Raw genomic sequence first — 22,635 nt, 5'->3', positions numbered from 1 at the left:
GGGGTGGGAGATGAAGGAAGCGAGAGTGTCGTGTAGGGTAAGGATGTAGTGATGAGAATGAATTGTGCACATCAGAAATCTGCTGTTGACAGCTCAACACACTTCCCAGGTGAAGTCAGTGCTGGCACTGCAGTGATGATGGGCATGGCTGTTTGCTGTCCAGAGCCAGCCAAGGAGTTGTGGGGGTTGTCACTGAATCGATCTCCTCCTCAGAGCTATCTTTGTAATCCTGGGTTAAAGCAATGTGTTCCTGATGGTTGCAGGTGAAATCCAGCTGGAGGGTGGTTTGGTGAGGAAGGCAGAGCTTACCTGCTGTGTGTGGCTGCTGGGAGCATCAGGGCTGTACAGCTGGGGCAGCCCCGTGAGCTGTGCCCACAGGAGGGGTTTCTCTCTGCCCAGGACTCACTGCCACAGCTGTGTCGGTACAGGCACCCAGCCCTGGGTTCTTCCTTACAAAACAGGGTGTTGTTACAGGGCCATTTGCTTTGGGGACCAGGATGTGGTGGTCCTTGTCCCCAGCCCAGTTCAGAGTAGGTGGAATCGTGTGGCTGTTGGCGCTGGCAGCAGCAGCAGATGTTCCTGGTGGGTGCTCTTTTTTCATCTGTGGTTGCTTTGAGGGTACCATGGACAACGGAAGAGGAGTCCTGGTTGTTGATATCTGCCCATTTGCAGGGTTCTTGTGTCTCTGGTTGTTTTATATCTGCCAGTTTTGGGGGATTAATGCCCCAGTAGAGCTGCTGGGGGATGTGTGGTGTTCACCCTGAGCAGTGGGACTCACCAGGTTGTTTCTGTTCTCTGCTGCTCGGCTGTGTCACTGCTGAGACGTACCTTGGCTCCTGCTCACTGAGCTCCTGCCTTTGCTGGATCATGAGGGGAGAGGCAGGTTTTATGATTGTGGGTTCAGGTGAAATAATTCAGGTCCATAGGTGAATCCAGAGCCTGAGCAGTTCCCTGTGTGTTTGGTTTGCACCTGGTTGGAAAAGTGAGGGGGTGAATTAGAGCAGAGTTCTGCTTTGGTAACTAGTTGTGAGCAAGTGGGTAATTGCTGCTTGGGAAGGATATGTGTGAATGTTTTATTTCCTACTTCAGGCTTCATGTCTAGGAAATGCAGATTGGTGCTCAGGTCAGAGGGAAGTGTGGTCGTGAAGAGCAACTCGTAACTTTGAATAACAACTGGGTGGCTGCAGCGTCCTGAGGGGAAGAATCCTTTGATACACAAGCAGTAAAAACCAACAATTAAAGGTCAGGGTTGGCATTTTGTTGGCATTAGGAGGAGAATTGTGAGGAATTTAGCCTGGCTTGAGCTGTGACACCACCAGCAGATGTCTGCCAGGCTGTAAGTGCAAAGAGCATGTGCTTTGTCTGTCTCTAGTGATTGCAGCCTGTCAAAGTAAGTAACTGCTTGGGGTAGAGACAGCAAGACAGAAATGGAGCGAGATGTCTAGAGACAACACAGTGTTCCAAAGTTGGGATCATGATGCTGCTCTTCTCAATGTTTTAGCACCAGAATCTGGTTTAAAATCCTGCTTTGCAGATGGTTGAAGACTCCAGGAATATTGAAGGGGAAGGAAAGAGGAGAATGGCCAAATACCCATTTGTTGTGTTTCAAGGAAGGACAGTGAGTAGAAGATCTCTGAGGTGAAATGGCCAGGTAAGTGGAGCAGCAAGTTTTGGGTTAGGTGTAATGTTTCAGCTTTACTGTTCTTTCCTGTCTGTGTTGAGCTGTGGTTTGCAGAAGTCCATGGCTCAGAGTGAAAGCTAAAATCTGGCCTTTCAGAGTTTGAAGGCTCAGGATTCTAAAAATAGCTCTCTTGATCAGACATGTAATTTAGTGTGAGATTCATCCTACTGACTCAAGCTATTAAAATCTTAGCACCCAGTCCAAACCCATCAGTAAGAGCCGTCTGCTCCTAAAGCCTGGGATGTACTGCTCAGAAAGGTGCCTGGCTCTCACTGTTGGCTACAGACACTTCATCTGTGTAGTTAAATGAGACACGAAGCTTCTACAAAACAAAGGTAAGTGCACATTGCACACTTGGGTGCCAGGACCTCGGCACCTGCACAAGTCTGGCTACTCCTGACACGGATTTTGGAGCATCTTACACAGGGATGCTGCGGCTTCCTCCCCACACTGAATCCTGGGAAGTTTGCATCTGGAGAATGTCCAGCACAGTGAGGTGGAACACGCTGCAGAATTGCCCAGGCTGGTGGAGGCCCAAGGTAATGAGTCCATGGGGCACCTCTGCACCCTGTGCTGTGCATGGCTGAGGGCTGATGGGATCTGTGGGGCGGTGAGGGGGGGTCTAAACACCAGCCCTGAGGGCCCAGCAAAGGTGCAGATGCGACTTTAGGGAGCCTGCAAGAGACCCGGAGAGGGACTTTGAACAAGGGCCTGGAGGGACAGGACACAGGGAATGGCTTCCCAGTGCCAGAGGGCAGGGACAGAGGGAGTATTGGGAAGGAATTCCTGGCTGTGAGGGTGGGCAGGCCCTGGCCCAGGGTGCCCAGAGCGGCTGGGGCTGCCCCTGGATCCCTGGCAGTGTCCAAGGCCAGGCTGGACATTGGGGCTTGGAGCAGCCTGGGACAGTGGAAGGTGTCCCCGCCCATGACAGGGGGTGGGATGAGATTCTCTGCATTTGAACACTGAATGACAATGTATGAGCTAGATCTGAACTGTTAACTGTTGAACAGTGTGCAGATGGTCCCATGAACACAGGCTCTGATGTGTCTGGCTGTGCTCTCGTAGCGCTGCGTTCTGAGCAGGATCTGCCCTGAGCCTGGGCTGTGGTGTGTGTAACCCCTGGATGATGGACTGAGCTGCACCTGCCTGCACAAGGACTGAAGTAATTCATTCAGATTTTCTAGAAAGTTTTATTATCACATCAGACAAAATGAGGAATTCCTCAAGGAAAGAAATACGTACAGTGAATTGGAAAGGGAGGGGGAGAAAACATCCCTAGGGAGGCATTCACTCCTTAGAGAAGCATTTAGTGGAGGTTACAAGCTGTGATTGTCAAATAAAAAGTTATTTGAGTCATATGTGTTATTCAGAGCTGCTTTAGAAATCTGGTTTTACAGAGAAACCTGGGGTTTTAACAGATTTAATTAATTACCTTCAAAACTTCATGTAGAATGGAATTTTCAAAATGATTCTAGAAAACTTGCACAGACTAATTTTGAAGTGGGTAGTATTTTAAATGAAGAGGGAGCTTTGGGCTGGTTTTCACAGCTGTTGTTTGGATTGTATTTTGCCACATGCTACAGCATTGAATTATTTTGTTGGTTTTTTCAGTTTTAGTAAAACACAAACTGAGGCACATGGTGATCCAAAGGAAGGATGGCAGCAGTGCTCTGCAGACTGTTCCCTTCCAACTCCATTTATACATCCTAAAAAGGTGTGAAAATAATATAAAAGTGAGAGTCCCTGATCAAAACTCATCATTTTTATAAATTCAGATATGTAAAAATAATTTGTGCTCTGGAAGACAACTGATGCACAGAAAAGAACCAATCTGTAGGATTGAGGCAATTTGTCCATGGGCTGTAGAAACAAGCCAATGTCTTTTGAGTAAAGTATACACTCAAGTCATTCAGTTCAATGAAAATTCTTTTAAGCTGAGTGTTCATGGTCAGTCACATCCTCAAATTCCCGAATACCATTGTGGAAATGTATTCCCCAGTCAAGCCTCACGTGGCCATTGGGTGGGTTTTCTGCCCATGTCTGGGAGGTGCCCCAAAGCCAAGGGCTGCTTCAGCTTTTCCTTTCACTTAATAACCTCAGACTCCATAAATACCTTTCACATGGATTTTAGTTCACCAAAGTAGCTTTCCTTGAGTTTTTTCTCAGTAAAATAACACTTGTGTAACAGCCAAATTCCTTCACCCAGTTGCGCTCCATCTTTATTCCAGTATTATACACAGCAGCCATAACCCAGGGATCACCTATATTACCATAGCAGCTGAGATTTTTGGTGTTTGTAAGGAAAACAAGGATTTCCAAGGAAGGAGTACAGGTTTGAGCTTGTGTGCTTTCTGTACTGCAGATTTCTGTGTTGTAGGGTGTGTGCCTTGCGCTGCCTGTACTTCTCCAGTTGCATGGAAATAAGAATTAGATTTTCAGTGCTAGAACAGAGAGAGGCACCTCTTTTTCTTAAAAAAGGAAAGTTTCAAAAACTTTGAAGGTGCAGTGTATCAGTCAGTGGAATTTAATAACAGAATTTAATACCACAGAATATCCTGAGCTCGAAGGGATCATCCAGTCCAGCCCCTGGCCCTGCACAGACACCCCAACAACCCCGCCCTGGGCATCCCTGAGAGCGCTGTCCAAACGCTCCTGCAGCTCTGGCAGCCTCGGGGCCGGGGCCATTCCCTGGGGAGCCTGTTCAAGTCCCCTTGTTTTTACCTTTTTTGAGGCTGAATAAACGGGTTTCAGTTTGCCAAGCAAGACCCCTCAATTTTCCTGATGTGGGACATGTGGAACTTCACCTTCCTCCCATCCTGGTCTCCTGAATACAGTTGGGACAGAATAAAACTCCTCCGGGTGATGCCCAGTGACAGTGTCCAGACTGCTACTTTCTTGTCTTCTAGGAATCTCTTGTTCCTCCCCCCTGATGAGCTTGTGTTGCTCTCTACAAAAGCCCTGCTGACATTCTGGGGTTCTGTGGGTGCCACTGGCTCTCAGGGCTGGCACAGGGAGGCTGCTGTTCCCCCCTGAGCACTGGTGTCAGTGTTCCCTCAGCAGCAGATTATTGAAAACACAGGTGGGGTTGGGATGGTGCCATCCTAAGGGCAAAGGCTGGGACAGTGGGCCCCTCACCAGCTGGGCCATCTTGTAAATCTGCTTTGTTTACTTTTCCACAATTTCCACCCAGTTAAAGGTGTTCAGGTGCCTCTCCTGTGCAGTGCTGAAGATGGATTGTCCTTGCTGCCTTTAGCTTTTCCCCATCAATAACAATGCCTTCCCTCTATACCAGATCACAGAGAGACTTTCAGAAGCACTTGAATTATTTTTTCCCCTTGTTTTATCCTGTTAGAGGGGCACAGTGATGACAGCCCAGTTTTGAGGCTGCTGGGCTCAAAAGGTCTCCCTTGCTGTATTTGTCACAAGGCCCAAGGCTGTGTGGGCTCTGGCATGACACTTTATTTTAACCTTACTAGCACCAACATACTCCCTGCTGATTTCCAAAATCAAAACTTCTCTGCTAATGTGTATCCCGCCAGATACTTAGAGATGTTACCAACGCTTTCAAGGCCAGGTTGAACAGGGCTTGGAGCAACCTGGTCTAGTGGAAGGTGTTCCTGCCCATGGCAGGGAATGGAAGATGAGCTTTAAGCTCCTTTCCAATCCAAACCATTCTGGGATTGATAAAGCACCGGACTTGCAGCTCCTGGGGCAAGTTGTACAGAGTGGGGTTAGCTTCACCAGCTCTAGATTTATTACTGAGATACAATATTCAGTTTTTTCAGTAATTATTTGTTCTTTGTTGCAGTGAGCTCGAGAATGTGCTCTTAAGTTGTTTTAGTATGACTTGCAGCTTCCAGGGCAGGGCATAAGGTGGTCTGGTCTGCAGCAGCCAGAGCCCAGTGATGGGAGTGACTGCCCAGAGGCTCATCCTGCAGCCCCAGCACTTACTCAAGGACCTCTGCCATGGACATTCTGTCCTGCCTTTTCTTGCAGGGTTAATTGTGTGCTGTAATATCCAGAGCTCATTAGTGAGAGGAGAGGGGATGTGAAAGTGGGGCTCGTCTCTGCTGCCTGTGCTGGTCGGCCTGGACTCACCCGGGGCATCCAGTGAGGGATGCGGGCGCTCCCATGCACCAGAGACTGCACCAGAAAGGTCTCATAAATCTTGCCTGGTTTAATTACTGCCTTGGAGCAGGTGCATTGGAGGTGTCTGTCCAGCTGTGTTTGGGGGATGTGGGTAACTGTTGCAGACAGACAGGATACTTGGATCCTTGTCCCAGAGCTGGGGCTGCCTGGGGCCTCCCCAGTGTTCACCAGCATCTCCCAGGGCATTTTGGGTGGCTGAGCTCACTCCTGATACAGAGGAACAACCAAAAAACCCTTCAGAGCCAGTGATGCTGAACCAGCGTGTATCAAGGTGATCATAAATGATATGGGAAGGAGGGAGGGATGTCTGGGGAAGCTGCAGAGATTGATTTGAAATGTGATTTTTTTGGGCTTGCAAATGATGTGACTGCTGCTATTGAAGAGCAGTTGGGCTGTAATGTTTAAGAAGGTATTAATTAACCTCACCAAGGAGAGAGGGTGAGAAAGGCCAAAGTTAGCAGCAGTGTCTCAAGCTTACATTGCCCAGGATTCTAACTCTGTGAAGGCTTTTGTAAGTTAATAGAAGATGAGTAGTTCTTGTGCAAAAGCTGGTTTATGATATTTAATAGTTTCTGCTTTTCATTTGGCAAAACTGGAATGAATATTTCTTCTAACTTAAAAAAAATTTTATAGCCTCTGACTTCAGCATGAAAGAATTCTGCACAGAAAATGTTTTCTTTATGTGCAATTGGAGAACAGTTCAGTGATGTGAGTATGGGTCTGAGCTGTGTTACGAGTCCTAATGCTGTGGCAGGAAAGATCAAGAGGGGGAAAAGGGATGAGGTGACATTTTGAGAGACAAATTAATTCAGTGAGATGAATCCTTGGTATAAAAGGCTTTTGTGTAGAAGGCTGCCCTGGGAAGCCTGGATTTTAAGGCTGTAATTGGAATTTGAGCTTGGGGACAGATCCTTAGCTGGGAAAATCAATGCAGTTGCAGTTGGGCCTGGTTAATTAGTTGTCTGTAATAAAACAGCTGTAGAAACAGGTGTACAGCTGGTCCTTCCTTCCCTCCAGCCAGTGGATCCCACTGTCCCTGAGAGAGTGCAACAGCTCAGCCATCCTGTCTGTTACCTGCCAGATGGGAAATCCAGTTATGTCCAACTTAGATTTTGAGCTCTGGACAAAAATTCACGTAATCTTAGTTTTTAGATGAGAACCCAATAGTAAAATAAAAAGCAAGGATTAAAAAAAATAATCTCTATAATAAGGAAAACAAAAGCTTCTGGAGCACAGCCTGGCTTCCAGGGAAGAGCTGCTGGCCAGAGGGTTCGGAGTTATGCCCCATCCCTACTGCATTCTCACCAAATCCAGTCTGCTAACACCTGCTCACCTCCCTAACTTTCAAAAATAGCTGAGCTTGGAAAAATGGGAGTTATAAATCCTTCAAACCCAGCCATTTAAGACAGGGCAGTGAGCTCCCAGCTGTGTCCTCAGGCGCAGGGAGGAGCTGGTTGCCTGCCCATCAGTGGCAGAGCCATGGTCTTTGAGTGCCTGCTGGGAGTCCCACAGTCTTCAAAGGATAAGAGAGGCTTTTCCCACTTTTGTGCCAAGTAAGGCCTTTATCTTGCAGAGCATCCATATGTGACACTCACAGTGTCAGTGTTTAGCACCAAGATGTCATTCCCAGGAGCAGGAATGCTGTTATCTACACCTGGCAGATGTTATAGTGAACTCCTGTCTGGTCCAACAAGGTTTCGTCAATCATTTCAATCACATTGTCTTTGGGATGCAGGTGTGAGGTCTCTGCAGAAGGAAACTTGTCCGTGTTGCTCACTGGGTCTTGCTGCAAAAAGAAAGAACACAGTTTTAATTTCTGGAGTGAGCAGGTGCCTTGTGCCTGTTCTGTCATGTCCCACGACCCCCTGCCCTCCACCATGCCCTACATACTGGGGCGGGCTTTGGGGCAAAGTCCTTCTCGCAGACGTGTGCTATGATGCCAGCAGCCAGGGCGTCACCAAGGACGTTGGTCATTGTTCGTAGTCGGTCCCTGCGGAGAGACAGTGCCAGGATGCAGGGGGTGGCCACAGCCAGCGTGCCCGGGGTGTTGATGGCTTTGGAACATGTCAGCCCCCGTCCTGAATGTCCCTCCCACTGGTGTTGGCAAAGGCTGTGTTGGTTTTGCAGATACAGAGAGAAAACAGTCCCTATGTGAGCCCTGTGCTGGGGCAGCATCTGTCTCACCCTGCCTGTGTGAGCAGTGCAGGGACCTGCCAGTGCCGCCTCCCAAACTGGGACAGCCACTGTTGTGCTCAGTGCAGGGAGAGCGCCTCAGCAAGTCATAAAACTCCTTGAGATGCCTCTTGAGGAGAAATCCTGTAGATCCAGCCACTGCTCCTCTCTTGTCTACCTCTCACATCAGTAGAAGGTGCCAGTGGTGCTGGGTACCCTGTGATGCTGAAAGGTCGAATTGGTGGTGTGTTAACCTTCCTTTATATGAGGGAAAGAGAAAAGCAGCCGTGATACTTGGCACTGTTCCCTCTTCTCCCTGGGGCCCTGTGAAGTACAAACCAGCCACCCATGTGTTGGTTCTGTAACTCAGCATCTGCTCTTTGTGGTTTCTCACCTAATGACTTGCTTTGTTTTTATCTTAGTACTTTAGAATGGCACATTTCACAAGCTGTGTGTTTATTTGTCTGTGACAAGTGTAATCCAGCATCAGTTTCTGTCTCGAGAGCAATCTGGTTTCATCCATCAAGAGGAAGATCCATCACCATGAACTGACACTGGTCACTGCCTGTGGCAGTGGCCTGGAGAGCACTTACAGAGCCCAGTCGACGGCGATGATGAGGGTGATGTCCTCGGTGGGCAGCCCCACGGAGGTGAGCACAATGACCATGGTGACGAGCCCGGACTGCGGGATCCCAGCGGCCCCAATGCTGGCTGCTGAGGCCGTGATGCTGCAAAGAGAAGGCAGCTGTGCAATTCAGACCAGCGTGTTTGCATGGCAAAGTGAGTTATTCCTGTGTGGAAGGATTGGATTGGATCTGACTTCCTCCACCTTCCTGCTCCCAGGTGTTATCACAAATTCCCCTGTGCAGAGCAGGGGCTGGCAGCGGGTGCCCTGGCTCTGTGCTCTCCTCTTGCCTTCAGGGTAGGGAGTCCCTCCTTAAAATTATTAAATATTTGCAGATGTATTTAATTATTATTTAGTTCCATGCTTTATTTCCCTGTTTATAAAATGAGGCTATCCCATTCCTGAAGGGAAGTAAATGGCACCTGCACAAATCCTTCTGTGCTCAGCCCTGCAGCGCTGACCTGCTCCAGCCACACGTCTGGGCAGCTGGGCTTTTCCCTACAGGCAAAGTCCTTGACTTGCAGTGGATTCTGGGGTGCAGAGCCAGTCCAGCTTTCCCTGGTACACAGCACAGGGACTGGGGCATGCTGCACCCTCCCCTCCTCCTCAGCTTCCCAGCAAATGTCGCTGTGCATTAACAAGATCTCTGCAAATGGCAAAAATGCAAGAGGTTGTCCTAATATCTATAAATAGGAATAGAGAGAAATAATCTGGCTGCTACAAAGAAACTTTTACCTTATAGTTATAATTTGTCCCAAATCCAGTTCATACTCATTGACCTGGGCAATGAAGATGGCAGCGACTGCCTCGTAGAGCGCGGTGCCGTCCATGTTGATGGTGGCCCCGACGGGGAGCACGAACCGCGCCACGCGCCTGTCGATGCCGTTGTTCTCCAGGAGACACTTGAGGGTGATGGGCAGGGTGGCTGAGCTGCAGGACAAGAAATGAGCAGTAATTGCTTGTCATTTGTGTTGAGCTTTCTAAGCTGGAGTCAGTGTGATGGGACAGAAATACCAGCCCTCCCAAGGGTGGATACCTCAATGTTACACAAACTGCAGTAGCAGTGAAAAGTCTCTTCAGTTCTCACCATCTGGGGAATAGACATCATTAGCCAAGTGAGCTGCAGGCTGAGAGAGAAAATGTCAGAATGTCCTTTCAGTGGCTGAAGGCGCCACTTTAAGGAGCTGTGTGCCATGGCTGCAGCTCTGTTGAACATCCCTGGTGCCCAGATGAATCCTGCAGCACCTCCTGGAGTGTGGTATGGCTGTGCTGAGGTCCAGCGAGACCCCTGTTGTCCTCACCTGTCTCCTCCATGAGGGATGCCTGCCTCAGCTTCTCCACCCCTGACCTTTCTCTCTCGTTTCTGTCTAGCATGAAGACAACTGTCCCACAGGAACTGGGATGAGGAATGGAGGAAGAAGAACAGGCTGAAGAAAGGAAACCACGGAAAGGAAGTCGATGGGCTTGTGACAGACTCTGGGAGGCAGGGACTGCATTTGGGAAAGGCTCTGGATGCAGCACGGTGGCCCCAGCCCTGGGCACAGACCGTGGGGCTGGGACAAGGAGCAGGGTGTTCTCTCTGAGGCAGCTCTCTCTCCCTTAGCTGGCTGCAGAGCAGAGGGAGGAGAAGCCTGACAGAAACAGAGCTGGAGACCCAGGTCCAGGTCATGAAGAGTTGCAGAAGCAAGAGTTGCAGCGGTGGGCACTGGGGAAGGGAGGCACAGTCTAGGTGGTTTTATTGGGATTATGGGGAGGAGCAACAGGCAGGCCAGAAAAACCCTTTGCCTGGTCAAATGTTCTCCAGGAAAATGTTTGAATTTGTGTGTCTTCTGGAAGGGGTGGTAGTTTATAGTGTGAAGGTTTTTTTCATTGTTATAAGGAAAGTATTTCAATGAAAATAGAATAGATAAATATAATCTAAATTGATTAAAGTCTTTTCAAAATAGGCAAGATTTTTCTGTGGATGAACTTGGGATACACTGTAGTTGATGTTAGATTGTCAGTAAAGTGTTCAGAAGAGCTTTAACCCCATGCAGTTTATAAAGCACCTACAGTCCTAGTTTGAATGCATGGAAAGAAAACTGCAGCAATTTAATGAAGTGTGCATGCACACACAAAAACATTGCTGGTTTGCTCTGGGAAAACCCTGGGAGAGGGTGAGTGGAAGAGCACCACGAGCTGCCCAGGTCTGTCACCCAGGGCAGGGCCAAGCGTCTGCTTCCTCCTAAACCAGGAGCATTCTCATTTCAAATAGTGCTGGAGTGTAATTTTCCTTTGAGTCACACCTGTCCTCCCAGAGCTCACCTGGCCGGACACAGCCATGTCTCTCTTGCTAAACCAGATCCCTGCTCTGTGGTATCTGCAGGTTCCAGCCACGTTTTCCTACCTGGAGGATGTAGCTAAGGCGATCAGCAAGGCTTGCAGTATTCCCTGAATGAAAGCAAAGGGGTTTTTCTTGGTGATGAGCACAAAAAGCAGAGGTAAGAGGATGATTCCGTGGAAGGCAAGCCCTGACACAACTGTAATGACATACAGTCCCAGCTTCTGTCCTATAATGGATGGATCTTCCATCTCCAAGATCTTTCCAGCTATGAGAAATACAATGCCAAAGGGAAAGTACCTGCAAAGAATAAGCATAAAAAATCATGAGGATGCAGCAATCACTGGAGCACTGCAGGACAGACATTGCAGTGTTTGGTACTGTGTGGTACAGTCGTATGAAAGCAAATTCAGTCCTCACAACACACACTTGCAGACGTGCAACCGGCATTGCCATCAGATAGCAGGAAAGAAAATCAATCAATCAATGAATCAATCAAAACCAGATTTACCAAACGGCCATCGAGACAATTTTCATCACTGCTTCGTTCAGACACTGGCACACGTTAACCAGCGGGGCTCCTCGCTCGCCCATTTTTCCCAGGAGAAGTCCTGCAACCAAGCACAGCAGGTTGCATTACTCGGGAGCACCACGGGAGCAGCACCTGTCAAGCCGAGTGTCTTGAGGGTCCGGTGGCCACAGAATGGGGCTCACCGGGCAAAACCTGATTTCGTACAGGTTGCCATGTGCTCTTAGGAGTCACGGCCATTCTTTGCTCCAAGCAAATACAAGCACCTGGCTTGTGTTCCTGGTATTTTCTCACAAAGCCCCACCAGACCCAAATCCGGGATTTGGACTCTTCCTTGCACAGAAAACAGATGAACTTCACTGCTGCTCAATGCTGGAAGAGTCATTTCCTGGGATGGATAAACTGTGGATTAGCTGGATTAAGTGGATATCTGGATTGCTATAATTGCTGGATTGCTTTGGTAATACAAGAATAAGGAATTCTGGAAATAAAAATGGAATTCTTTTAAGGACCAGGTGTGGTAGGGCTCTCTCTAGCTGAGGATGTGATGCTTTGCTGCATCCCTGCCCTGCTCTGGAGTGAAAGGGGTCCTGGCTGCCACACGGTGACTGAGCAGTGCTCGGGCCCCCGGTCCCGTGCCCGGTTCCCCTGTGGGCTGGGCTGTGCAGTGCTGGTGGCTCACAGGCTGTGCCGTGGTGGTGACAACACGTGTGGCTGTACAGTGATGTGTCAGGAAGGATCTGAGTGAGTTGCTTAGATACAGGCATTAAGCCTTCTCTCCTAAGTCTGTGTTGGGGTCCCTCCCCTGCCATGGAGCCCTGGGAGAGGGGCCCTGGGCGGGAGACACGGGGTTTCCCTGCCCCTGCTCAGCCTCGTTCCCCAGTGGTTGGTTTGTGTTCCCCGGGGTGGCCAAGGACCCTCGGGTCCCGTGACTGCGGAGCTCCTGAGCTGAGCCCCGGCCATGCGGCTGGAGAAATAAACATCTCTGAAACATCTACCACGAATCTGTCCATATATACTTCGCTTTCCATGGGACTCCTGGTTTGAAATATACTTGTTGCAGTAATCCCCGCTGCGACAAGTCTGTTTTTTTCTTTTGATGTTGTTGCATTAACCTAAACCAGCCTAATTTTCTGTTCAAGGAATACTAGAGCAGAAATACAGGAATGGGTATGGTGCTGTCCTGTCTTCCAGTGCTAAACCCCATTGCTTTCACTGGAGGTTTTCCAAGAACCTATCAAGTAAAGGGAAAAGGAACCTTTGAGCATTTGGCCATCTTGTTTCCAGCTTGGTGCAAGGCCTTCTTCCTGTGTTGGCTAAAATTAATTTTGAAGCACTGTGCAGGTGTCTGTTTCATCTTGGAAAAGAAGAATATAGACAGGATCTTGTCCTGCTCATCCCTCTTCACTCTTCAGGGTTGAGGACTCCAAGAAGCCCTTGGTTGGTGGTTGGATCTCCTGCCTTGCTCAAAAGAGAGATGAGGTGGGTTCACATTTGCCAGAACTTTCAGAAATGAGACAAGGCTTGGCGTGTTTAAATACCAGCTCTGTGGATATTCATCAGTATTGGGTGGACACAACAGCTGCTTTGGAAGAAAGTCATTTCTCTTCAGGTCCTACAGAGCTGATTTGGGAGACATGGCCCAAGCAAATGGAGAGATTCCTGCAAGGGTCTTGAAAGCTCTGCCCTCTGATGGGTTTCAAAAGCAACAGAGAGGCCCTCAGGGACAGTGAAGAACTGTCAGAGCTGGAGTAGCTGTGTGGGGTCACCCCTCAAAGCAAAGTCACTCTGGGTACTCAGTGGGTGCTGCATGGACACCCACAGCCCCACAACCTGCCTAGTTTTGGTGTTGAACACAAATACACTTTACTGAGAGCTTGACCAGCTTCCACCTGGCCCCCCCACCTTGCTGCACGGAGGAGGTGATCCCCATTTCCCAAGGTAGAGAGCTGTGGTGCCCTGCCTATCCCTCTCCTCTTTTCTGCCAGGCAAACCCCATTAATTCAGCCTCTCCTCATAGGGAAAGCATCCTGTGGGTGTACAAATGCCCTTTATCAAGCTGCCCGTGTCTGGTGCAGGTGATGCTCTGCCAGTCTGTGGCTTTGTGGAGCTCTAATCTGTCCTGGGCAAAACATGGGGAGTGCAGGTGGCTGGGGCTGGCTCAGGTGATCTCCCACTGCCTCCTAACTCAGGCTGATCCCACTCCCACGCTGGAGGGGTGGTGAAGTGTAATCTTAGAAGAGAAAAGCAGCTTCTCCTTGCAGGTTTGGCAGGGCTGGAGAAGGGCACGTGTCCTGTGGGCAGGAGCTCAGCACCTTTCCTGGGTGTCCAAGGTCTGCAGAGGGTGTTGGTTGCTAGGACAGGAGACTGCCAGAGACATCTTCTGGCTGTAAGGATCTGTCAGTGGGTCTGGCTCTGCCCAGTCTCGCTGTGACCAACTCCTCTGAGGTCTCACATTTAGAACTGGCCGCTCTCCGTGTCTCTGACCACAGTCCAGCGCACTCCAGTGCTGTGCTGGCTGCGCTGCCTCTGCATCTCAAATCCTCTAATTGGCTTTCTGGTTCCTTATACACAAAGTTCAAGCTCCTTGCCCTCACCTCTTAACCTACACATAATCCTGCCACCATGCTCATCTTACTGCCTCCTACTCTTTTTCCTTCCTGATCCCTCCCTCCTCCCTTTCTCCCTCAGCCTTGCACCCCATGTCCTCTTCTTACACTTTGAGCCAGCTCCAAGTTCCTCCTTTCAATGACTTTCTCCCCTTTAAACCTCCTCTCTTGCACGTGTCTCTTCATGACTTCTGCTCCTTCTTCCTTCCCGAAATTGCTGCCGAGCACCTTGTCCACACAGGATTGCAAGCTGTTCAATGCAGGATGCTTCCCTACCTCCTTCAGAAAGTCCTGTTGGGAATTCCCATATATTTGTAACAGCACCAAGTCTGACCCCACTGTCACATCCTGCCTGCTCAGGGGCTGAACACTCAGTGTGAAGGGTTTGGGTCATTGTGGCGAGCTGTGTCCCAGGCAAAATTATACCTCACTTCAGACCTCATTAGAAGGACTCCCCAGCTTATGTAATGGTTTGAAAACCCTCAGGACCTGCAGGGCTGTGAAGGCTCATGTGGGAAATAGGGGGTGGAAACAGCCTTCCCAGTGCCTACAGCTGCAGTGAGCTCCACCTCAGGTGGTGCTGACAGGGGCCTTGGTACGAGCTCTGTGCTGGGCCTGGAGCTGTCCTCTGGTTCCCAGGGACTGGGGCAATTAAAGCTAAAAGAATCTTGTCCCACATCTTTAGCTCAGTGACCACAGCTGTGGCCACCCTGGGCTGCCTCTGGGCCTATGGAGGAGCAGGTACCTATGGTTGCTGAGAAGATGACAATCCCCAGGACATTCATCTCATTGCTGGTCCCAGCCAGGGTCCTGTAGGTCATCTCGGGTGATGGTGTCAGCTCAAGGAACACAGGCCGATGGATTTCAGGGTTTTTGTCATCAGGTGCAAAGTAAATAAAATTGACAGGTTTTCCTGGGATCTTTTGAAAACCAGGAGACTTCACCACTGGGACAAGAACAGTTCGATACTGGAACAGAAGCAAAGGAGGGAGGTTATGCTGGCATGAGCTTCATCCTGCTCTGAACACGGAGGCAAAGCCAGCCCCAGCCCTAGGCTGGGTGCTCCTGGAAGTTAAAGGTTTGGTTTCCAGGCAGTAAAAGCCTGGTGGAAACAAGCAATGAGAGACAGGCACGGGGAGCTGTGGCTGTTGGCTGCAGCCCGTCCTCAGCCAAGGCTGCAGAGCAGACTGGCGCTGTTGGTGAGTCGGGTCCCCTGCGGGACGCCAGCGCAGCCCTGGGGTAGCGCTCTGGTCCCTCCGTCCCTCCTCCTGCGAGCTTTACCGATGCTTTCCCAATGCCGTGGGTTCGCTTGTTTTCCCTGTCCCTCCACCCTGCCTGGCCACTCAGTCTGTCCCCTTTGACCACTCTACTTTCCCTCAAGCGTCCCTTCTTTGTGTCCCTTCCCCTGCCTGCTGCCTGCCCACCCCGCTGCCGCCCCTCCCCAGGGACTAAGAAGCCTCTGCACAGGAGCAGGATGAGGGAAGGGATGTGTGCTGCTTCTGTACAGGAGCCTCGCAGGCAGAGGGCAGGCACGGGGGTTCCTGTGAGCCTGTGCCCCCCCAGCACCGTCCTGCCTTCGGGTGCCCACCCTGGGGTGAGTGTGGGGGGATGAAGGGGAAGTTCAGGGAAGGGAACAGAGGGGAAGGGGAAGAGAGGGGAGGGAAGGGAGGGGAAGAGAAGGGCTCCTGTCCAGGCTGTGGGTGGGCAAAGAGGCAGCCCCGTGTGGAGCTGAGCACCATCCTGGCTGCACGCAGAGGGATGAACTCACCTGCTGGAATGAAGCTTCAACCAGGTTAGAAGGAAACATGTTTCTGTAAGAGACCAATGACACAGGGTTAGAGTGTGTTGTGAGAGCATAGGGAGCATCCTGGGAAGCACTTCTGGTGGGCACAATGTCCAGAGGAGGAGAAGAGAGCCAACAACAGCTTATGACAGCTGTGCAAGCTGAAAGCAAAGCAAAGCTGGAAGGTGAACTCAAAGCAGGACTCAGAACCATGTGTAAATGGGATTGGTGGAAGGCCTGAGCCTGGGATGGACATCTGCCATCTGCAGGCCCCTGCTCAGAGCCTGGTCTAGTCAATCCAGTACCTCCAGAAATTGAGATTCTCCCCCAGCCCCTGGGTCTGTGCTGCAACCCCTCCCCAGGTAACCCCATCTGCTGCTTTAACCCAGCCCTGGGCCAGCTCCAGGCTTGGCATGTTCCAGCTGGGGCCGCAGAGGAGAATCTGAGCCTTGCAGGCAACACAACTCTGTCTGATCTCTGCTGCAGTGCATCTCTTTGCTGATGGCTTTGGGAGAGCAGTGGCAGTGACAGAGTGGCCAGAGGGACATGGATGGGGGGAAACGAACCCCACATTGCTGGGCTTGGAGGTACCAGCACCTGGCCAGTGGTTCTCCTGTTTCCCTCGCGTTCTCAGTGTCTTCTGGGAACTCAGAACCTTCTGGGAAGATCTTGTTATCACAGCCCTGGCTCCTGAAATCCTGTGACACACCTGATCAAATCCAGTAACGCATCAGCAGAGCTGAGCACCACTTTCTGCACAGAGTAGTTGTCCTTCTGGGCAGCTGCACCAGGATGGATGCTGACCACAAGGATGATCCCCACGGTCACTGCCATAAAGGTCGTCCAAAGGTAGTAGGTGATGGTGATCACTCCCATCTTCCCGCAGGCTTTGGAGTCCATGGTGGCCAGCCCGGACATGAGGCTGCAGCACAGAACAGAGTGGTCAGTGTCTGCTCCCCAAACTGCACAAGATACATCTGATGGGCAAAATCTCCAAGGCGGGAGGGATTTCCATAGGTTTTTTTAAACCAAAGCCTAAGGGCATCACTGACCTCTTGCACATTCCTGTGCCAGCGCCCACAGGATCTCAGACCCAGGATGGGCTTGTGACAACCCAAGCTGAGTTGTGAAGGGCAGGAGACACCTCCAAGCCCCTTTTCAAGGTCTAGCTGTGTTTTCTGTTTTCTACGAGGGTTAAGAAGTTTATATTCTTAGTGTATTTTTATGTTGAATAAATGATGCTGCTCCTTTTTTGTGAGATACTGCTCTCTTATATCTCCATCACCTCGTGCCACTGCTGTGTGTCACTGTGAGCAGCAAAGGAAGGTACCAGCAAGGTTCATAAAATCCTGGTGGGGATGGACCCCACACCCCCTGGAGAGAGCTGCAGGTTCAGATTTCATGCACATGGAAGCTTTCCTAAGAAGTAACCCATAAGCTACTTCTCAGCAACACTGGGCTAAAAATAGAGAGGGCATTACAGGCTGCCCCAGCAGGGAGAGCAGTGCTGGCGGTGGGGACAAGTTGGGTGCAGGACTGGAAGGTCCTGAGTGGGTTTGCTGAGGTTACTCACTTGGGAGGAACTGCTGACACCCTCAAGGCCCCACAGAGAGACTGTGACAAATGTGAGGATTGGGAAATTCCCCCACCATGTGATGTTTAACAGGGCAAGTGCTGGATCCTGCCCTGGGATGGGGCAGCCCTGGATGCAGGGACAGACTGGGAACGAGAGGCTGGAGAGCAGCGCCGTGGGAAGGGACCTGGGGGTCCTGGTTGGTCCAAGTTGGATCTGAGTCCCCGGTGTGTCCTGGCAGCCCAAAGGGCCACCGTGTCCTGGGGGGCACCAGGCCAGGGAGGGATTGTCCCGCTCTGCTCTGCACTGGGGCAGCCTCACCTCCAGTGCTGGGGGCACTCTGGGCACCACAAGATCAGAAGGGTCCAAAGCTGTTGCAGAGTGTCCAAAGGAGGGACACGGAGCTGGGGAAGGGTCTGAGGAGCGGCTGAGGGCACTTGGCTCGTTCAGCTGGAGCAGAGGAGACTGAGGGGAGGCTCCTGGGGGCTGCAGCTCCTCCCGAGGGGAGGCGGAGGGGCAGGGGCTGAGCTCTGCTCTGGGACAGGGACAGGAGCCCAGGGAACGGCTGGAGCTGGGTCAGGGCTGGGCATGGAGCTCAGGGAAAGGTTCTTCCCCCCGAGGCTGCTGGGCACTGCCCAGGCTCCCCAGGGAATGGGCCCGGCCCCGAGGCTGCCAGAGCTGCAGGAGCGTTTGGACAGCGCTCTCAGGGATGCCCAGGGTGGGGTTGTTGGGGTGTCTGTGCAGGGCCAGGGGCTGCACTGATGGTCCCTGAGGGTCCCTTCTAGCTCAGGATATTCCAGGATTCTATGAAATGTGAGCATTTGGGGGCTGCAGTGTGCCCCACATGCATGCCGACCCAGCCAAGCCCTGACCTTCAGTCAGGACATAATAGAGGGGCTGTGAGGGTCAGTGCCAACCTTGGGGACACAGAGGGTGGCTGACGTGGTGGCCAGCCTATGGATCCCCTTCAGCAGCCACATATCCAGGAGGAGAAGGGCCTTGGAAACTCAAGAGAGTCCACAAAAGCAACACTGACATAGGTGGTGCTTTCCAACTTGGGGCTTGGATCTCCAGAGCTCCATCTCCAGAGCTCGCCCAGTCCCCTCTGGGATGGTGCATAGAGAGAAGACACCACTTTACCATCATTCAGTAATTGTAGAAAAATCCCTGGTTCAATCCAACATGAAAGAAAACTCCCAGGAGGCCTCTGCAGAACCTGCACCCACAGACAGGAGAGTGATCAGAGACAACCACCCAGCAACTGAGCTGCCAGGAGGGCTGAGAGCGAAGGGAAACCCTCAGGCACCTTGGGGAGGGATGTGAGGTACAGACATCTCTATAAGGGATGGTACTGAACAGGCCAAGTGTGGCCAGGATAGAGACCATACTGCTCTCAAAAATAAACCAGAGGCAAATGGGACAACAAGCAAACTCTGACTAATAACAGAGAAATGACACATCCTCGAGGGAACAAGCACCTGGTAATTTTTGTGTGTCTAATGAGCGCATGACAACATATTGTTTGCAATATGTCAATCCATATAAGCTTTTCAAGACCTTGATTAGACCCCAATATGACTGCTGGCTCTGTTCCTTATTTCTAGGTCTGTATGGGCCAATAAAATCGGGATTTGCAAACACAGACACAGTACTGAGGGATGCTTATGTTTTTTACCTGAACTTTCTCAAATCCCTCTAAGGGAATCTGCTTTGAGGTTAAACAGCCCGTCACAACTGCCCATGGATGGTCCTGGCATCACCAGCTGCCCAAAAGAAGGGAAACACCCCAGCCAGTGCAGGTGTCTGACCTGGGCACAAGTGCCTATCAAATCCAGGTGAGGATTTGTCCCAGACTGTTGCTGGGAAATCTCGGGGTTTGATGGACACCAAGCCAGGGGATGCTGCTTGACTTGCCAGCTGCTTGGAGCCAGGGTTATTCTCACCCCATGCAGCTTTGGGGTTCTCTCCTCAATGGGGGGTCACAGGGCGATCTTTTCAATGTGAGGGAAAGATGGTGCTTTAGAGCAGAAGGTGATGTCTTACCTGGAGGTGATCAAGGGCAGGATCAGCATCTTCAGCATCCTCATGAGGAGCTCTCCAGGAAAGGAAAAATACTGCTTCTCCTGCACATAGAGCAGAGCGTGTCAGGTAAATGATGATGGATTAAGGGCTCAAACTTGATAAATCTGCCTTTTCCCCAACCAGTCTGAGCTCTGAGCTTCGTTCTGAGCTGGCAGCTGCTCCTTGAGGCACTCCATGATGCCATTTCCCTGCTGTCCCTTAACTGGGGGCTCACAGATGGGAAATACTGGCCACATGGCAAACCTGGCTGTACACAAGGCAGGGGCGTGTGGGGTTGGTCCCCTCCCAAAACCATCCTTGGTTCTGTTGGCATCTAGGGAATAGTCCACATGGCCCCAGCACTGGCTCCTCCCAAAAGTCATTGCACTCATTATCAGGGAGCAGAGACTTGGCTGCATCTGCAAAAGTGCCCCAAAGCTGCTGGCAGCAACGAAAGGTGGGAATATCTCATGGCTGCAGGTGGCAAAGCCGAGCTCAGGGAGAGCCCGGGTGTCTGGCCCATCCATGGGACAATCTTGGTGCCGTGGCATCTCTCCACCCCCTACACCCCTCACAAGGACATGGGGAAGGGCTGCAGAGACATCCCCCAAAGTCTGGATCCCACAGCCATGACCAAGGGGAGAATGAGGGGTCTATGGGATCAGCAGCCTGGCCAGCATCCCTCCTTCCCTCCATCCCTATCTCTACCCTCCATCCATTCTTCCATGCCTCCATCCATCCATCCCTCCATCCATCCATCCATCCCTCCATCCATCCATCCATCCCTGTCTCTACCCTCCATCCATCCCTCCATCCCTCCATCCCTCCATCCCTCCATCCCTCCATCCATCCCTCCCTCCATCCATCCCTCCATCCATCCATCCATCCATCCATCCATCCATCCCTCCATCCCTCCATCCATCATCTTCCCTCCCTCCATCCCTGACCCCCCTATTTCACTGCGCCACTGTAGTGGTGTCAGGGAGGGATCTGAGTTGGCCCCAAGACAAGCAGGTGTTTTTGGTTACTCCAAAGTAGCCACCACCCCATGCTGGGGCTTTGAGGGGTGCCAAGGCAGCTGTTCAATCGCTCCCCTGTGCTGTCCCTGCGCTGTCCCTGCGCTGTCCCTGTGCTGTCCCTGCACTGTCCCAGTGTGTGGCCTGGGCATGGCTGATGTCCCCAGGAAGCTCAGGCAGAGCGGAGCTGCGATGGGCCCAGCTGGGTGCAAGGGGTAATGCCAGATCCGAAGAGCATCTCTTTGCCAGTGGGTCTCTCAGCTGTGTGACACTTCCCCACTGCAGGGAGGAAAGCAGGGACTGGCCACCTCTCCAGCTCTCCTCCAGATTTTGTGACAAAAGTCTTAGTGGGGACAGTCTCTAGTGGCTGCCAGACCCACAGCAGAGCTGTGGCAACAGAGCAGGATGGGGCTGGAGCAGAGGACGGATAAACTTGATGACAAGGGGCCAGAGCCCCAAGACTGCCAGCCTCATGGCCAGCGTGGGTGGCTGCTGGGCTCTCACGGGTGTGTGCACTGGGATGCAGAGAGATTACACCCAGCTTCAATTAAGTAATGAGATCATCCCTGCTGCGCTGATGCTGAAGGGCCTAATTGAAATGACAAGACTTTTCTAAATCCTAGTGGGCAACACAGGGATGTTCCAGCCCCAGCCGAGCTCTCCCGGAGCAGCATTCCCCCGCCTGGATCAGGGCTGAGCCGTGGCCCAGCTGCCCAGTGTCAGTGGAGCTCAGCTCGGGGCCGTTTTGCAGCATGATGCTCCTGGAACATGCTGAGCCAACGTGCCTTTTCGGTGCATTTTCTCCAATGCATTTGTCTCCAAGGCTCCTCAAAGGAAGGAGACTCTTCGAAGCCCTCTAGGCTCCCCACCAACCCTATATTTATTTGCTGGGTCCTCTCCAGAGCACGGAAATGTGCTTTGATTGCACACAGCTGGGGAGAGTAATGGGAGGACCCCATCCCTCGAACCCCATCTCCTGGACCCCCTCCCTCAGACCCTGATGCTGCTGGTGGTGTTGGGGGGAGCCTGTTACTGAGCATCTAGCACCTGAGTAAACATTTCCCCCTTTCCCATCTTCATCCCACCTCAAGGCTCCTGCAGCCTTATGGAGTCCAACTCAGACCTCCCCACTCCCACTGGAGGGAGGCAGGATTTGTCCTACAGCTTGGGCATTTGTTGGCACCTTTTTGGTCAAAAAAAAAAAAGAAAAGAAAAAAAGAAAAAAAAAGCCATGGGCAGAAACCTGCCCTGAGGTGGTTTGCTTGAGCAGGAGCCTTTGCTTTTGGGGCTGTGCCCATCTGGGACCCTTACTGGCACCAGGGCTTGCCCCCCTGCCCCACTCCATCCCACTCACTCCCATCACCATCCCAGCCAGGCTTACCAGGTCTGTCAGCTCCAGCGCCCGCAGCAGGAACCCCAGGAGGCATCCAGTGACAACCGAGAGCATCGAGAGAGTCAAGAGGCCATTTTTGTACCAGAAAGCCCGCAGCCATCTCCAGAGGCGCAGGAGGGCGGTGGACAGTGAGTGCAGCACAGCTCTCCTGACCCACTCCCACATGGTCCTCAGCCACCCAGATGATGCCCCTGGGAGCAGCTCCCAGCCCCACTCATGGCCACAGGCCCCGCAGCGCTGATGGACCCCTGCTCTGTGCCAGGAGCTGAGTGTGCTGGTGGCTAATCCCCAGAACCAAAAGCTTCAGGGATATTTGGGAGCCTTTCCCATAATGGAAAGTGACGTCTTCAACTGGTTAATCTGGGCTTGGCATCCTGCCGTGAGGTGCCGAACCCTCCCACTTTAACCCTCCAGCCCCAGGGATGGGGGCCAGTGTGCAGACTGAGGGCAGGGATCCAGCTCCAGAACTCCCTTCTTCTCACTGCTCCTGATCCAGAAGGAGTTGGGTCCTGCCACCAGATCTGGGTCCTGCACCAGATTTGTGCTCCCCACCGGCTGCAAGTGCACCCCAATCCTGCCCCCATCTGTGAGGGCTTCATGAGGGCAGGGTTTGCAAAGGGAAGTTTTCCCAGTTAATGAGAGGATTTCCCATAGCAGTTGCAGACACCAGCCCAAGGCACCAACGGATGGTGCTGAGTGTTCCCACACAAATACCTGCCCCAAC

General features: G+C 51.7%; 1 protein-coding gene across 2 annotated transcripts; it reads right to left on the bottom strand.

Annotated features, from left to right (window-relative positions):
* Positions 1-5,120: 5,120 nt before the first annotated feature.
* Positions 5,121-22,213, bottom strand: LOC116435945 (excitatory amino acid transporter 5-like). Of its 2 annotated transcripts, XM_032092655.1 has the most exons (11): positions 21,900-22,213; positions 19,485-19,564; positions 16,578-16,790; positions 15,854-15,896; positions 14,831-15,053; positions 11,459-11,558; positions 11,014-11,247; positions 9,363-9,557; positions 8,596-8,730; positions 7,721-7,820; positions 5,121-7,616 (listed from the first exon to the last, which is right to left on the bottom strand). In XM_032092655.1, exons 1-11 carry the CDS (start codon positions 22,074-22,076, stop codon positions 7,479-7,481), a joined length of 1,638 nt encoding a protein of 545 aa, XP_031948546.1. In that variant the 5' UTR covers positions 22,077-22,213; the 3' UTR covers positions 5,121-7,478. The 2 variants fall into 2 exon arrangements, with proteins under 2 accessions (XP_031948546.1, XP_031948547.1); XM_032092656.1 differs by lacking the exon at positions 16,578-16,790.
* Positions 22,214-22,635: the final 422 nt, after the last annotated feature.

Source organism: Corvus moneduloides, chromosome 28, assembly GCF_009650955.1.
Source record: "Corvus moneduloides isolate bCorMon1 chromosome 28, bCorMon1.pri, whole genome shotgun sequence".
Classification (NCBI taxonomy): domain Eukaryota; kingdom Metazoa; phylum Chordata; class Aves; order Passeriformes; family Corvidae; genus Corvus; species Corvus moneduloides.
This window is presented reverse-complemented; position numbering and strand designations above follow the sequence as displayed.